This window comes from Struthio camelus, chromosome 2 (genome assembly GCF_040807025.1).
Source record: "Struthio camelus isolate bStrCam1 chromosome 2, bStrCam1.hap1, whole genome shotgun sequence".
Classification (NCBI taxonomy): Eukaryota; Metazoa; Chordata; class Aves; order Struthioniformes; family Struthionidae; genus Struthio; species Struthio camelus.
The window spans coordinates 94,784,227-94,799,394 of NC_090943.1; the positions used below are offsets into that span (position 1 = coordinate 94,784,227).

Consider the following 15,168-nt stretch of genomic DNA (forward strand, 5'->3'; position numbering starts at 1 on the left):
AGGTACAATTGTAAAAAGAGTAAGCCATAAATTGGTGCCAGCCATTTCAATATTTTATTCAGTTCTGTCCATTACTGCCATATTTTCAGAGATACTGACATCTTTGTATTACCTCTGTAACGGAAGGAAATACGCTGTGGGAAAACAGGGACACAAGTATAAGAGCAGGGGTAGATGAAAAAAGAGAAACAAAAAATCCCACGCACCACAAGCCTTGACACTAGTCTACACATAGGAGAGTTTCCAGGGTCTTGCTGAAACAGAGAAGATGTAAGGACAGCAAAGAGGCAGATGGAAGGGTGGGAAAGGGAACATAAAGATACCAATAGCGTATGCAACAAGTGTGATCTTTCCGCACAGCATATACCGATGCTTCACAAAAAAACATGGGCAGCCCAGCCATTTGAGATGAGAGAACAGAAGCCAAAAGCCTGTACACAGTGCATTTCTGACACTTGCAAAGTAGAGATATGGACAGTGACACAGTCCAAAAAAATTGTCCATTATATTTTAAATACGTTTTTATATCCAAGTATAAAAGAAATGTATATTTTAAATTTGGAATGTGAAAAGACCTACCAAGAAGGTAGAAGTTACTACTGTTCAATGCATCAGTATCTACAAAATTATCATTTCCTTAGATATCCACTGGCAACATCATAAGCACCCAAAGATGAGATCTTCAGCTTAAGTTAGCCTAACTAAAAATCCAAATATCTACACTGACCTACCTTCACCCCTCCACACCCAAAGCTCCTCTAGATCTGCATCAATGTAGAAACTCAAATCCACAGCTTTAAGATGCTATCACTCTCAAGCACCAGGCTCAAGAGTTGTTAAGAGATGAGCCTTTGAAAGGTTTCCCCTTTATCAATAGTTTTGTATGAATAGTTTCAGTCTTGCTAATGGCCTTGAAGGCAGAGAGAGAGAGAGAAGCCTTTTCATTCACAGGTCAGCCCCAAACAAACACTGCAGTGCCCCATCTCCCCATTCATATCAGAGTCAACAACCATTCATCTCCCTTAATCAGCTCCGAGTAGAAACTGCTCTGTAGCAACGACATTACCTTCTTTTCCTCCTAGGCTCCAAGAACAGGTAGCTTTGGATAACTTCGCTCAATTTCTCAAAATTTCATGAAGCCCCCTAAAAAGCAGTGGTTTGTCAAGATTTTAGGTACAAGGGCAGCACACTGCTCTGTAAGAGAAGTGAGGATGTGCTTAGCGAGAAGAGACATACATGTGCCTGAAGTGCTTATTTCATAAAGATATGCTAGAGGCATGCTCTTTAGGCAAGCTCCTTTTAAGCATTCAGGAGCATGAAATGAAAATGGCTTGCTCTGAGTGACCTCAGCTTCCTAAGCAGTGGCTATTAAAGTGCTTCCAGAAGTCCTAAATACACTGCTGCCTGCCTTACAGAGAGCTAACCACCGCTTTAACTGCAGAAAGGGGAAAGATTTTAATCTAGTTATTGACCTATCTAAAAGCACAGACACAAACATAATCACTGCTTTAAAAAGTGATAAGGAACAGGAACTGCTAAGGGACTCTACTGCTTTCGTTTTCCATCCCCTCCTCCATCCCCAGGCATACCCACTTTCAAGCCCACCCACTTGTCACGCAGGCCTTCTACTACGTGCAGGCATACACGTATCATTTATTAGCCAAGGCAACATGCCGCAGAAACATCCCTGAGCCAAGCCCACCATTCTCTACCCCAGCCCCGTCTTTTTTTTTTGTGTTTTTTTTTGTTTTTGTTTGTTTTAAACACCCCCCCCCTTTAAAAATAGGGGTCACCTTGCAACGAAGATCCAGAAACATAACCTTCCCAATTAGGAGCCTGTTCCTGGTTTTAATCAGCACACACCTTTGTGCTAGTTACACAGGCCTTTTGGACTCTTAATTTGTATTCATTCTCACAGGCAAATGACTCGCAAGACACTCTGAAGAGTGGCAGCAATATAACAACCAGTGAGTGCTGTTCGCCTGGGTTGGGGGAAAGCACTGTCCTCTTTGCTAAAACTCCTGTCCGTCTACCACTCTCCCAAAAGGCTCCGACCTGGCCCCTATGACCCCATCACAAGCCCTCCACTGGTGGGAGCTGCTGCACCTCCCTCCCTGTCTTGCACTACTTCTCTCATGTTCCCCACCAGCAATATGACATGTTCTCCTGATTTTTCACCAGCCAACGGAAATGTGTTCAGTTTGTTAATATTAAAATCACAACCTGCAGCTATGAGGACCTTACTCTGTTATCCTGTCTCCCGAAAGCTGAGCAGTTCTTCACTCACCAAGCAGGCCAATTTTGTCAAGTATCTTACAGGAGTATTACGTTATCAGACTCTGGCTCATAAAATTAAATTTCCATAATAATAGTCTGTCATCTTAAATGTTCAAATTAAGGAACTCATCATTAAAAAAAAAAGATCTCACTCATGAGCTGCTACAGAGTGGGTGTTCCGGAAATTGAGAGAGATTAGACAGGAACAAGGGCAGAAATCAGCTTGGGGACTTTGGCAGCAATATGGAGCATATTTAGCAGCTATTATATTTAAAAAATAATTTTACATCCTGGGACTGTAATTACTTCACACAGAATTAAATTACCACCACCATGAGAAAAAATTAAGCAGAAATGTAGGTGATCCAAAGTAAATATCTTAATAATCAGACAAACCGGTGGCCTTCCTTGATTTTTCCACAACAACGGTTGAAGAGATGGGCTCAGAGCAACGAAAAGCATTTTTCACAGTATGTTGCACGAACTTTTCAATTAGCAGACCCTGCGGCCTAGTTCAAGCTTGCTGTAGTCCTCCACATCACTTTCAGTGAACTGAACCACACTTCATATGTAAGAAGTCCCTTTTCTCAAATTAAGTATTTTCTCAAGCAGTGAGAAGAAAAGAAAAACAAAAAAAGGACACGGTTTTTGCATTTATATTGGTCCACCAAATAAAATACATTGTTTCCTTCCAAGCCTCCTCTTTTTGTGGAAAGAAAGAAAGAAAGAAAAAAAGTGCAGCCATCAATGGAGAAGAATGACAGATACAAGAATTTGACCTTAATACTCATTTTCTAATTTCTGTTTCCAGCTTTTGGGAAATTATATTGTAAAATTTACCCTTCTGCCACTTCTATACACAGATTTCAACGCAAATCTTTGCTTAGGAAGGTTCCATTTCATAAATATTAATGGCAGAAAGTCTAGAAACAAAAGTACATCAGCAAACCACTTTAGTACATTACACATTCAGTAAAAGATGTGGAAAGAGTGTGACAGTTTAAAAATCAGACTGGTTTATTGCGTTATAAAAAACTGACAGAGGGAAAGATCCCATGAGCCATTCAGAGCCACAGTGGACTCTTGCTTCCAGCTCCTCCTTTTTTCCTGATAGCTAATTTGAACTATAAAAAGGAATCCAGAAGCCACTAAGGCTGAGAGAGCGTTTACATTTCCTCTTCCCAGACCACAGATAAGGATATATGCATGCAGGTGGGTGTTCACATGCAGAGTATGCAAGACAGAATAAAAAGCAAGTGCTTTCAGGGCACTGAAAGGCTAGTTACCTTTTCCTACATATAGCAGGTGCCTGAAACTAAAGAATGAGTGCAAGCAAGCTGCCCTTCTCATGTAAGCATAACACTGTTCTCTCCAAGGGCGCCAAAAATACACTATATTCTCAAAACGTGCAAGAAGGTTTCCACATTTGAGCCAAGTGTCAAAGAAAACAAACAGTTTATGCAGGACTGCACTCCAAAGGACACATAAGTGTCAAGACTGTAGAAAATCTACATTTTGCCTAGGTAGCCAGAGAAAAAGGACTGTTTCAGTTTGGTCAAAGGCCAATTTAATTAAGAGAGTAGATTAGATCATACTGTTAATGCAAACAAGCCTGAGGGTAAGGAGCCGACCGTCCAAGCACAGGCTCACAAGAGAGTAGTAGTAGTATTATAAATAGCTACACAAGTGTCAACCTCGATTCAAATACAAGACAAGGTTCTATCCGTAAGGGATGTTTGCAGTGAGGGAGAGTGTAGAAATAAAGAGGAGGAGAAGGAGGAAAACTGGAAGTAGGGACTGGAAGCAGCAACCGAGGAAAGAAACACGATTCCCAACCCCATCAACCCGAAGTAAAGGGAAGCCTTCCTCTCAGCTTAGTCAATGCCACTAACTCACCAGTTTCTCCTCTTAAAAGCGAAACATCTCAACAAAGATGATTTTAACATTTGCATGCGCTACCACAGCATCAGAATGTTAAGACTGTAAATCCTCCCAAAGATTAAAAAGTAACTTTATAAATTAGTGTATAATATAAATGTAGATATTAATAGAACTTGCACATAAATGTGTGGGTTTTTTTTAAACAGTTCCTATTTTGGGGCTATATGTCATTTGACAATGTACACATCTGCATGACTGGATTAGCAGATTCTCTTTCCAGCAGTACTCTTGTTATATCAGTTTTCTGTAGCAGTCTTACTGGCCATAGTTCAGTTGTTGTCTAAGAGGTGTCTTGTAAATGTATGAAAATACATCTTCCTATATTTTTGATTACTCTACCTCCTTTTATTTAGGCTTCCTGACATGAGGGATGTACCAACACCAACTTCCTTTCATCTTTGTAAAGACACACTTAAGATATATGTCACAACACACAATGTTCTGTGCACAGAAGAGGAAACACCATTATTCTAAAAAACGTCCATATTTAACATCATTATCACACACCAGCTGTCATGATACAATGTGTGAAACTGCACACAGTTAATGTAAAAGCAACCTTGGACAACCTAGTGAGCTTCATGCTCTTGGTGTTTTAATATATAAGTGAATATTTTTAAGGCATCACACTTGCACCTAGGCAGATACAGAAATTCGTCTCTGTTCAAATGGAAAATCATCGATGGATCAAGACAAAAGACGAGCAACGAAAAACAAATGCCAAAGCTTTTCATCCCAAAACAGTTTTGACAGTGCAAAATGTTACTGTCTCCACATGGAGATTGCTATCCTTATAGCTGAACCGACAGAGCAGCTCATGCAAACTTTTCTCAGCTGCTTTGCTAAAGTCAGTCAGGTTGTTTAAGCCACATTCAGCAGCCGCATGGACAGCGCACAGGATGACCAAATTTAATTGCTCCTTTAAAAGTAAATACAGATAGATTTTTAACAAAATGTCACTCTATAACTGAGTCTTTATAAGTAGAACGTAAAGTCTCGGACCTCACATACAGACCAAATATAAACCTATCTGACAGGAGCCAACTAAAAACTGTTTTAAAAGTCAATGGCAAGATAAGGCCCAAAGAAAGTGACAAAGATGTACTAATTACTCCCGGTAAACCCATGCTGTGGCATACAGTACATTTCAAGGAGAGCTACCTGCCAAAGCAACTGCCATGATTCCACAAGTGGCACTGTGATATTGTACCATAAGCAGAATGTAAATAACCTAGGGGCAGCAGCACAACACAAATTCCTCAATGGAATTTCCTAATAAAGCACTCTTGGTTACTATATCACGCTATTCTAACCTGAAGGTTAGGAAAACGTAAAAATAAACAAAACACCACCACCAGACCAACCGTATAGGCAGCCTCGTCATTTGCAGGAAGTATGATATGCGAATATTTCCTCATCTTCAATGACTAAAATAATTTTACTTTGGAAAGCAAAACTAATCTCAAAGGAAACCGGACTGGGAGTGCTGCCTTTCAGGAAAGAATTAAAAAGTAACAGGGACCTTGGAATTTTAGCTTGCCATGAACCACTCCTGAAAACATGGGTATTTTATGGAGAGAGACTGGTATTTTAGGGAGTCAGACGTATCCAATATCTAGTCTTTATCTTACAATTTCAACTTCTCAGTGACTGTAAACTTGATGGGAAGAAGCTGCATTAGGAAATATTGAGCAAAACACTGTACAAATGCCTCACAGCTTTTTGGGGGCCAGGGGGAAGAAGTAAAAAGAAGCACCATGAACACTGACACTAGGAAAGCCCAGTTTTCTATTGGGGTTTGTCTGTGGGAGACTATCACTGAGGTCTGTTGGTTAAAAAACAACACAAAACACTGAAACCTTTCCCAGGGACAGGGCATTCTGTCGTTACCCCTTAGGGTCCCAAAAGGTGGGGCCCTCAGGGGAGGGAGTAGATGTAAACTTTCTCTTTTTTCTGACTGGCTTTTTCATGAAACTAACAGTACCATCACAACTGAGACTTCTACATGCCCAGCAAAACCAGTTGCAAAGTACAGAAGTTATCAGTCAGAGTTATCTTCATTCTCGAATTCCAGTTTCCATCTCAATTATCAGAGGAATTTGCTAGAGCACAGTGACTTGACTGAAGTAGATAGTTATACTTCAGTATACCTGAGGTCAGGTGGTTTTATAGCTATCTGCAAGGTGCATTAATTTTTAAATAATCTGCCTTTCTGAAAGCGTTACTGACTTTTCTAGATTTTCCTAGGAAGGAAGGATGAGAGGACATTTAATTAAAGCGCAGATGTGGGTGCCAGGGTTGTGTGCCAAGCTCTGCGATCACCTTCTTCTAAAACCTTGAGTACATACCATCACAGCTCAGGGTTTAGCTAGACTGAAAACAACTGGCATTTTCTACTTATTAAGAGCTGGACCCACTGCACGTTACCTAGTTTTCCTGTAAAGATCCAACTATTAATGAAATTAAAAACGAAACGTAATCTCAAAACAATTCATTATTACATATGCACTCAAGACGTGCTCAGAAGAATATTAACATTTCAAAACTAAGCTCTCAGGAGTCAAGGAGTGCTGGGGTGAAGGTTGCCCATGCAATCACATTTAAGCTCTCTGGTGCATGCACTTAAGGACACAGTCTTTAATTACCAAATTGCTTTTGCTGCCAACGCTTCATTCAGCATAACAAGGCATAACAACTCAATACTCACTTTTACCCTCACTGGCCAATATGTAGCTATACACATTATTTACTGAATGCTATTAAAACCACACTTGGAGTACAAACAAAAAGGAAATCTTAATTTCCTTGAGGGTTTTTCTATGGTGCTTATCATTAAGCACACACATATTTCTCAAGCAAGGTCATTTATTCTCAGTAACTCTCCTTTGAGGAGAGGAGGGTCTACCTTCTCTGTGTCACAGATAAGAAATGCAAGTGTATAAATGAGAGTGTGTCAAGCCAATAAACCTCCACTAATTTAGGTATATCCAACTTAAGATGTCGCTGGTATCATCTGTTCAGAGCGCTCTGCGTTTCAGAGCGCTCTGTATCCTCAAAAGGAACCACAGCTCCCACTGGCCTCGGCCACAGTAGAGAACACTCAGCACTTCTGCAAAGAAAATCACATAAAATAAAGACACACATATGCAATTAGAGAAAACTTGTGAAAATAAGTGGCATTCATGGTTTGTACCGCTTCCCATAAGGACTCTGTGGCAGAAGTAAAGATGAAATTCAACCCTGGCAGTCAACTGTCAATTTCCCTAACCATGAAAACATTCTCTCTTTTCTTGCAATATAAATCCTCTCTATGCTTGCATGAAAGAACAGATGGTTCTACCTGACAACACCTCCTTCTGCAAGTCACCCCCTGGAAAGATTCACCCTGTACATCAAAGGCAACACACACACGAAATGCTCACTAACATATGAACCTCTCAGAGAGGTTCCATCCCTTTCAATACCTTTCCAGTTATAAAAGGTTACAGTCCTCACCTAAAGAGCTCAAGAGATCAGACTTTAAATGAGATATGAGTGATCTGAGTCATCACATTTAGGCATTTTACTACCGAGTAGTACATCCCTCAGAAATTTCACTGACAATTCAGACCTTGACATTCTTTTGGTCCCATCAGCTCTGAACAGTATTACAGTATTTCCACAATATATTTCACTATCAATAACAGTAATGATTCTGTGTAAGTCAAAAAGTCAATCAAGTGTTACTGCGTCAGTGAAACTGTCAGCCTCGCCTGTAAACATGGCTTTCAAATAAATAGAGACGATCAATCAACATTCATATACCCAATCTATTTTCAGTACAGAATCAGAAACTGCCGACTCAGGAGCTATATAGAAGAAGGGTAGATATTACACAGAAAATATTTCAAATGCCTTAAGTACCTGTTCTCACTAAAAAGTAGACTATTATTGACAGTCTTATTACATTAGGATAAGCTACACGCACTTTACAAAGATAAGTCTTAACCGATGAATAAGCTGAAGTTATTTTTAAGGATAAAATAGAATAGCTACACGGGGAGGGTGCATAAAATCTGTAACTACAGGCTTGGCAATGAAACCTTCAAGTGTGCAATAGCTTTTTTTTTTTTTTTTTTGGATACAAAGCAGCAAATATCAAACATCTCACAAAATATTATAGCAGTGCTATCGTAATTTGTATTTGTTAGTCTAGTTCTCCTGGTATAGAGGCATCAAAAGAAAGAAGAAAATGAAGTTCCATCTCTTTTTGCACATCCAAATATTCAAGATGGTATGCATGCATACCAGCTCATTACTGCAGCTTTCTTCTTATCAAAAGAGGCCAGCAAAATTATTCTTGAGAAAACAGGAAAGCATACTAAAGTGAGATTAATTTGACACTTTCCTTCACTAAAGTTTTAGGAATAACAGCGGAGAATCCCACACAGCAAACATTCCTTTTAAATGCAGATGCACAACTTAACATAGAATATTAAAAAGTACAAATAGTCATTTGAGTTTAAAAAGCACAATAGCACTACTGTTATTCTGCACTGGGCAACAGCCTCAGAAGATTCTCAAAAGATATACAATTCTACATGCTTGATTTTGCATTTCTTGTCCACTCAAAAGTCTAGCCCCATTGATGTGAACAGGAAACCTAAACAGTATAAAGCCAGCCAATTATTTTAGAACACATTCTAATAATAATTTCTTAGCACCAATCCACAGCACTATATCCCACTCTGAACATAATCCTGTGATGCACATGTGTGTATGTATGCATGCTTGCACACACACACACTTGCTGTACAAGTCAGCAAGAAAGCAATAAAATACGTAACATTTGTAGTTTATAGTACCTACACAGCACAAAGAATTTTTCAAGGGAAGAATTAATGTCTTATGAAAAGATACTGGCTTCTCCTCCATAAATTTAATCAGAGTCAATATATCATACTTACCAATATTTTGTTATCCACTTTATCTCCCTTGGTTTCTAGCTTTACTTTCTTCTTGACTGAAATTTTGATTTTCCTCCCAATAACATCCTTGACACTTTCTGAAATCAAAGAAAATACCTTAATCAAATACTTTCATCGTCAACACAAGTGGGAAATAGATACTGCTTTCAAGAAGACTCCAACTTGCAGTTGTCCAACTGCTGCACTTTTATGGAAGTCTCATGCATGCACATCAGTACTAAACACATCCTAATACACATACAACTTTTATAAGAAGTATATCATCAGATAATCATATCATAATAAATTATTTTATAATTTTATATGCCTATATTTTAAACGCAACTTGATATTCCTTTCCAGTGCTACTTACACATCAACACATTCCTAAGACAAGCCTCAGCATTGCTCAGCTCCACTCTAGGAAAATATAACAATTCCCCATTCATCACTCAAAAAAAAAAAAAAGTGAGCAAAGTTTGCTAATATTTGAACCTGAAAAGCCTGTTAAAGTAGCAAGAAGCAATAGCTTCTTGTATTGCAAAAACGTCAGCCTCTGATTGTTAATATCAGGGAGGCCAAATGGGTCAGATAATGGAAAACCAAGTGTTCGTACATTTAAGTTGCAATGCAAACCAATCAGACTTCCAGATAGCAACATCTGCAGCTGTGCAGCAAAGGCTATGAGAGCCAGTACTGGTCTCAGTCCAAGTCCTAATGAATATGTAGCCACCTCATGGGACCAGCCCCCAAATTACATTAAATGACATAATATTTCATACATATATATGTGTATGTATATGTGTGTGTGTATATATATGTATATATGCACATACATCTCTGCCAAGTAGTGAATTAACATATTGACTAACCAACCTCTCCCCTAAAGGTCTGAACCCTGGCCAGAAGGGAATGCATGCACATGGAACCGTGTCAGAAAGCTTATACAATTACTAGCGCTGATGTAATTGCTAGATAACCACCGGAGTTCAGTTAGAAGAGCCAATCTGGCACCCTCTACAAGTTTCACGCCCCAACTCCCTTAGAAAAGGGAAGAGAAATCTTTCAAGCACATGAACATCCTTCCACCACTATGACTGGAATCTCCAGAAGTCTCCACCCTCCCCCCCCCCACACACACTTCACGCTCCTACAGACTTAAGTTTAAAGACTAAAATTCAAGATGATATGGTCTTCCTTAGGCTTTTATAGTAGTTCTGCGGCTTTTCTGCACAATTTTCATTTAATAGTCAGAATAACTGACTGAATCAAGTAATACATCATTTATGAAGTCTGGTCCAGGCCAGAACTCTGCCTGGAGTGCAGAAGGGCGTGAAAGGCAAAAATAAATCTGGTCAGAGCGACTCTCTGCCAGAAAGAGCTGTTTCTGCAAAATCTGAATTTTCTCCCCAGGAATTTTGATTTGCCAACCAGGAAACAAAACCTCCTGCGTAGCAGTGGCTTGCCCAAGGAAGCTGCCCCAAGCCGCAGGCAGCCCTGTGGCAGGCTGCCCAAGAGCCAGGCTCCCAGGGCAACTGCTTGGGAAGGAGCCAGGCAGCGAGCTCCCCAGGGAGCCAGGTAAGCAAAGCAAAAGGGGAGAGTCCAGCCCAATCCTCCTGATATGAACTGAGTTTTGAGACTTCATCTCTTATAAATGATGCCCGTTTCTGGTATTTCTGTCCCTGTTTGGGAATTTAAAAGAATTTAAACTTTACCACACATTCTTTTTCATAAAGGAATGTCACAGAAGAAAAGGTATTGTGCTGCTGTCCTTCCTACTTTACCTCCACCCCTAACCTTTGCCTTTTGGTTTCTCCTCTCTAACGAGCAGCTCAAGGTACTACCTCTAGCAGGGGACGTCCTCCTGAAGCACCAGCGTGCAGGAGACCAGCCTCCTGTTGTCTCCACCGGCTCTCCCACAGGCCCTAAATAGCAGCAGTGAAAACGACTGCAGATTTTCAGCTTTACCTCTGTTACTTCAAAAAGCGATAGGGAGAGAAAAGGCCTGGGAGCTGAGGCTCACGGAAGCATCAGGATGTCAACTCATTTCTGCCAGAAAGGGCTAGAAACATTTATTTAAAAAGTTAAGAATTGAATTTCACAGATTTTTCCCAAGTAGCAGAGAAAAATTCCTTGATGTTGTTGGCAAGCGGACTTTTGAAGTAGTTCTTCAAATTAAGCGATGGAAACACAAAGTTAAGGCTCATGTTTTCAAGTGTTCATTAATTTTTAATGCCTCAGGCTAAGAGTGCCTACCTTCAGACACCAGCAACTCAGAAAACTCAGAAGAGCAGATCTAGATTACCAGACTTTTTTTTTTTTTTTGAAAATTATGACCTAAGCGACCTGACAAAGGTCACACAGGAAGTGAGCAACAGAACAAAAACTGCAGTTCCAACATTCCTATTCTTAGTCTAATCTCCATGCTCTAACCACCAAGTTTTACGGCAGATCCCTTCATACTGTTCTCAGAATACAGGGTTATTCCAAAAAGTCTACTTTAAAAGTTCATTTTTGAAGTACTAACATGCTAATTATGCTAACACTAAATAACATACAGCCACCAAAATACTGCTATAAATCAAATCAATCCACGTGAACGGATCCACGTGCCCTTGAAGAGCCCTGACAAAGCAAGGTGGGTGACAGCAGGGTGCCAGAACTGGGTCTATTTCTTAAAGTTGTCCAAAGCCATCAGAGGATATAACAGCCTAAGATGCTCAGCTTTGCTCCTTCTCTTCATATGCACCACATCTCCCCTATCAAATATTAGTGTAAGTGCTCATCATGGACCTGCACGGATCATGCATTAGCACCTCAATACTTAAGACTTATCTAGCCATTATGAAAAAGGAAAAAGTTCATGGTTTTGATCACACCTACCTCTACCATAATTCCCAGCTGGTCACCTTTTAGTAGCCAATCTATAGGCTAAAGCTAGTAATTCCATGGGTTTTTTTGTTCATTGAAAGGACTGCAAAATAAAGCTATTTTCTTTATACAGAAGAAAAAAAAGTCGGTGACAACAGCAACTTTTCATCCAGATTGTTACAAAGATTTTCTAAACATTAAAACAAGTTCCCACCAACAGCACAGACTGAAGACACCCAAAGGAAATCCACAGAGTACGTGAACTAAGCCAGGTCTCTGAGAACTGTGTTCGATGCAACACGTACGGTGTTGCCTGACAAATCTCTTTCCATCTGTCGTTAATGCAGCTCTCCAAGTAAACCATTCCAACCTAGACGAGATGCCGAGATCTTTCATCAACAGGCAAAACCGTAACTAAAGCCAAAAGGAAGTTTGGCCTGATCAAGGTACCCAGGGCTAGGCCCAAAGCGTCAGCCCGGCTATCCCCAGATGACACTGGTTACCCCATGCACCGTGCTAACTACCTACTTATTAAAAGCCCCCCCAAGAGCGACCACAGCGGTTCCAGGGTCCTCGCCAGCCCCCCCCGTGATTCCTGAAACCCGCACCACGGCGTTTCGTTCACCCGCAACCACCATACTTTAATTAATACCCACCGTCGTTCACACACCCCCACGCGGGGGGGGGGGGGGAACCACCCACCAGTTTCAAACCACCCGGAGCCCAGAAAAACCACCCGGAGCCCAGAAAAACCCCAACGCTACGCCTCGGTGAAACACCCTCCCCTCGCCTCACGCCGCCTCCGCCACCAACGGCTGACAGCGCCTGTGCCGCAACACCCAGCGGCAAGGGAGGCGGCAGCCGAGCCCGCGCACCTCCAACGCGCCTTTCCCTGCCCTCGATCCCCCCCCGACCCCCTTGCCCCCCTCCCACACCGGGGCCGCCAACCGTCGAGCCCGGCTCGGGCCTCCCCGAGGGGCTACTGCCCCCCCCCCCCCGCGGCGGGGCCAACCGCCACCACCACGGCCTCGCCGCCCCCGCGCCCGGCCCCACAGACACCCCCGACCCCACTAAGCCCTCTCCAACCCCCCCCGGCCCCACAGCCTCCCCCCGCCTCGCCGCGACCCCACGGCGGCCGTTAACCCCCCCCCCCGCCGCGCGTGCACGGCCCCCCCCGGCCTTTACCTATCAACTCTTTGGGGACGTCGGAGCTCTCCTCGGCCATGGTGGCGCTGCCTGGCGCCGGCGGGTGCCCGGCCGTGGGGCTGCTTCAAGCGGCGCGCCGCCCCTCCGCAAAACACGGCGGGCAGGGATCAGCGCGGTGGTGGGGGGGGGGGTGCGTGGGCACGGAGCGGGAGCCTCTCTCGGCTGCGCAAAGCCCGCTGCCGCCGCGCTACATGCCTGCCCCGGCGGCCGGCACGGCGGCGGCGGGCAGGGACATTTCCACGGGGGCGACTCGCCCGCAGGCAGCCGCGGCGAGCAGGGCTGGCGGCGGCCCCCCCGCGCCGCTTCCCTCCTTCCTCCGCCGCGGCGCAACCGCCGCCGCCGCCGCCGCCGGCCACCCCCCCCCCGCCGGCAGCGGGCAGGCAGCAGCGGGCTGTCCCCGCCGCCGGCCGCGGCAGGGCTCGGCGCCCTCACCGGCAGCCCGGCCCGGTCCGACCCGGCCTCCTCCGCTGGCGAGAGCCGCCGGCAGCCCCGCGCCCGCCCGCCGGCGCCGCAGCACCCACCGAGCAGCCCGCGGCAGAGGCGGCGGCGGCCGCGAGCATCGCCCTCAAGGAGCCATGTCGCCCGCTCCGCCCGCCCCCCGCCGCCGCCGCCGCCGAGAGGGAGGAGGGCAGCGGGCAGCGAAATTCAGGACGCCGAGACCGGCTCCTCCTTCGCCCGAGCCCCCGGCGCTGCGCAGGGCCGATCGGCGGCGGGAGCCACCTGCCGGCGGCCCCCCGGCGCGGCCTCCCTCCCGGAGCGTTTTGTTTTCCGGAGCGGAGCAGGTCTCAGGCCGCCCCAGGCGGGCGGAGGCGGCGGGGAGGTGAGGTCGCTGCTGCTCCCCTGAGGCGGTTTCCTGCGCCTCGGCGGCCGGAGCGCGGCTGCCCTGCGGGCCTCAGGCCCCTGAGGGGCCCAGAGCCGCGAGCCGGGCACTGCCCGAGGGCAAGCGGGGGGTTAAAACAACAGGAGTCGTTAGCGGGTGTGAGAGCTGGGGTGCCCGCTCCTCAGGGGTGGGGAGGGGGCGCACTGCGGACCGCCCAGCTCCGGTGAGGGGCAGCTTTCTGCTCGGCTTTGCCAGTCGCGCCTGGCTGGGGTGGCGAAGGGGGCACGCCGGAGACCGCGCGGGTCGCGTCTGGCTGGGGTGGCGAAGGGGGCACGCCGGAGACCGCGCGGGTCGCGTCTGGCTTGCAGGAAGCGTTTCGCGTGGATAACGCTCTCCCTCCCCACACCGTGCTCCCGTCACGTTCACACCGCCCACTGTCTTGCCCAAGAGGAGTGCCAACAGGAAGAAGCATTGCAACACGGCTGTAGCCTCAGACCTTGCAGGCCAGGTGCAGATGTTTCCAGCGTGTGCTCATCGGTGGTGAGCTCCTGCAGGCTGACTCCGGGTAGGTGACCGCCATGAAGTCAGCAGCGCCCAGCGCGTGCAGAGGGAGGCAGCCCCTGCAGCATCGCCTGGGGCAGCAAGGCCTCATCCTAGCAACATGAGCCCTTCCAAAGCGATGCTCTTCCTTTTGCACATGCACCTTCTGGCTTTACACCACAAGAATCCTCCTTTTTTGTTCATTTCTTTGAAGAAGATTCATATCATTAAGGGAACGGTTGTAATCCTGAAGTCAGTCCTTGTTGCCTGCGGCCTGGGAAAGAGACTGCAGAGGCTGGATCACTTCAAGCCCTGGAATAGGATGACCTTTGATCCAGAACTCATCTCTCTCCTGCTCACTCCCCCACCTTCTCTCTATAGGGACGTCAGTTGCTTTAGCACCTGTTCTCCGATAACGCCCTTATAAATTGTTTAGCAAACTCATTGTGAAGGGAAAAGCAAGTTTCTGAGCTTATACCAGATTGAAAGGGACCACATGTGCCTCCTTTCCCAAGACCGAAGAAATATCCACAAATTACAGCATTTTGCTTATTGCACTTTGCTGCT

General features: G+C 45.1%; 1 protein-coding gene across 11 annotated transcripts in view; it reads right to left on the bottom strand.

Moving 5' to 3' along the window:
- CARMIL1 (capping protein regulator and myosin 1 linker 1) overlaps nt 1-13,902 on the bottom strand; it is a 201,385-nt gene extending 187,483 nt beyond the window's left edge. For 9 of the 11 annotated variants that reach the window (XM_068931653.1, XM_068931651.1, XM_068931650.1 and 6 more), the window contains exons 1-2: nt 13,221-13,579; nt 9,165-9,262 (exon numbers count right to left, since the gene is read on the bottom strand). In XM_068931653.1, the coding sequence (XP_068787754.1) occupies nt 9,165-9,262; nt 13,221-13,260 (138 nt within the window). In that variant the 5' untranslated portion in view covers nt 13,261-13,579. Of the gene's footprint in view, nt 1-9,164; nt 9,263-13,220; nt 13,580-13,762 lie in introns of those variants that run through there. The other 2 variants (XM_068931654.1, XM_068931652.1) reach the window with 1 other exon arrangement.
- Between the last annotated feature and the right edge of the window lie 1,266 nt (nt 13,903-15,168).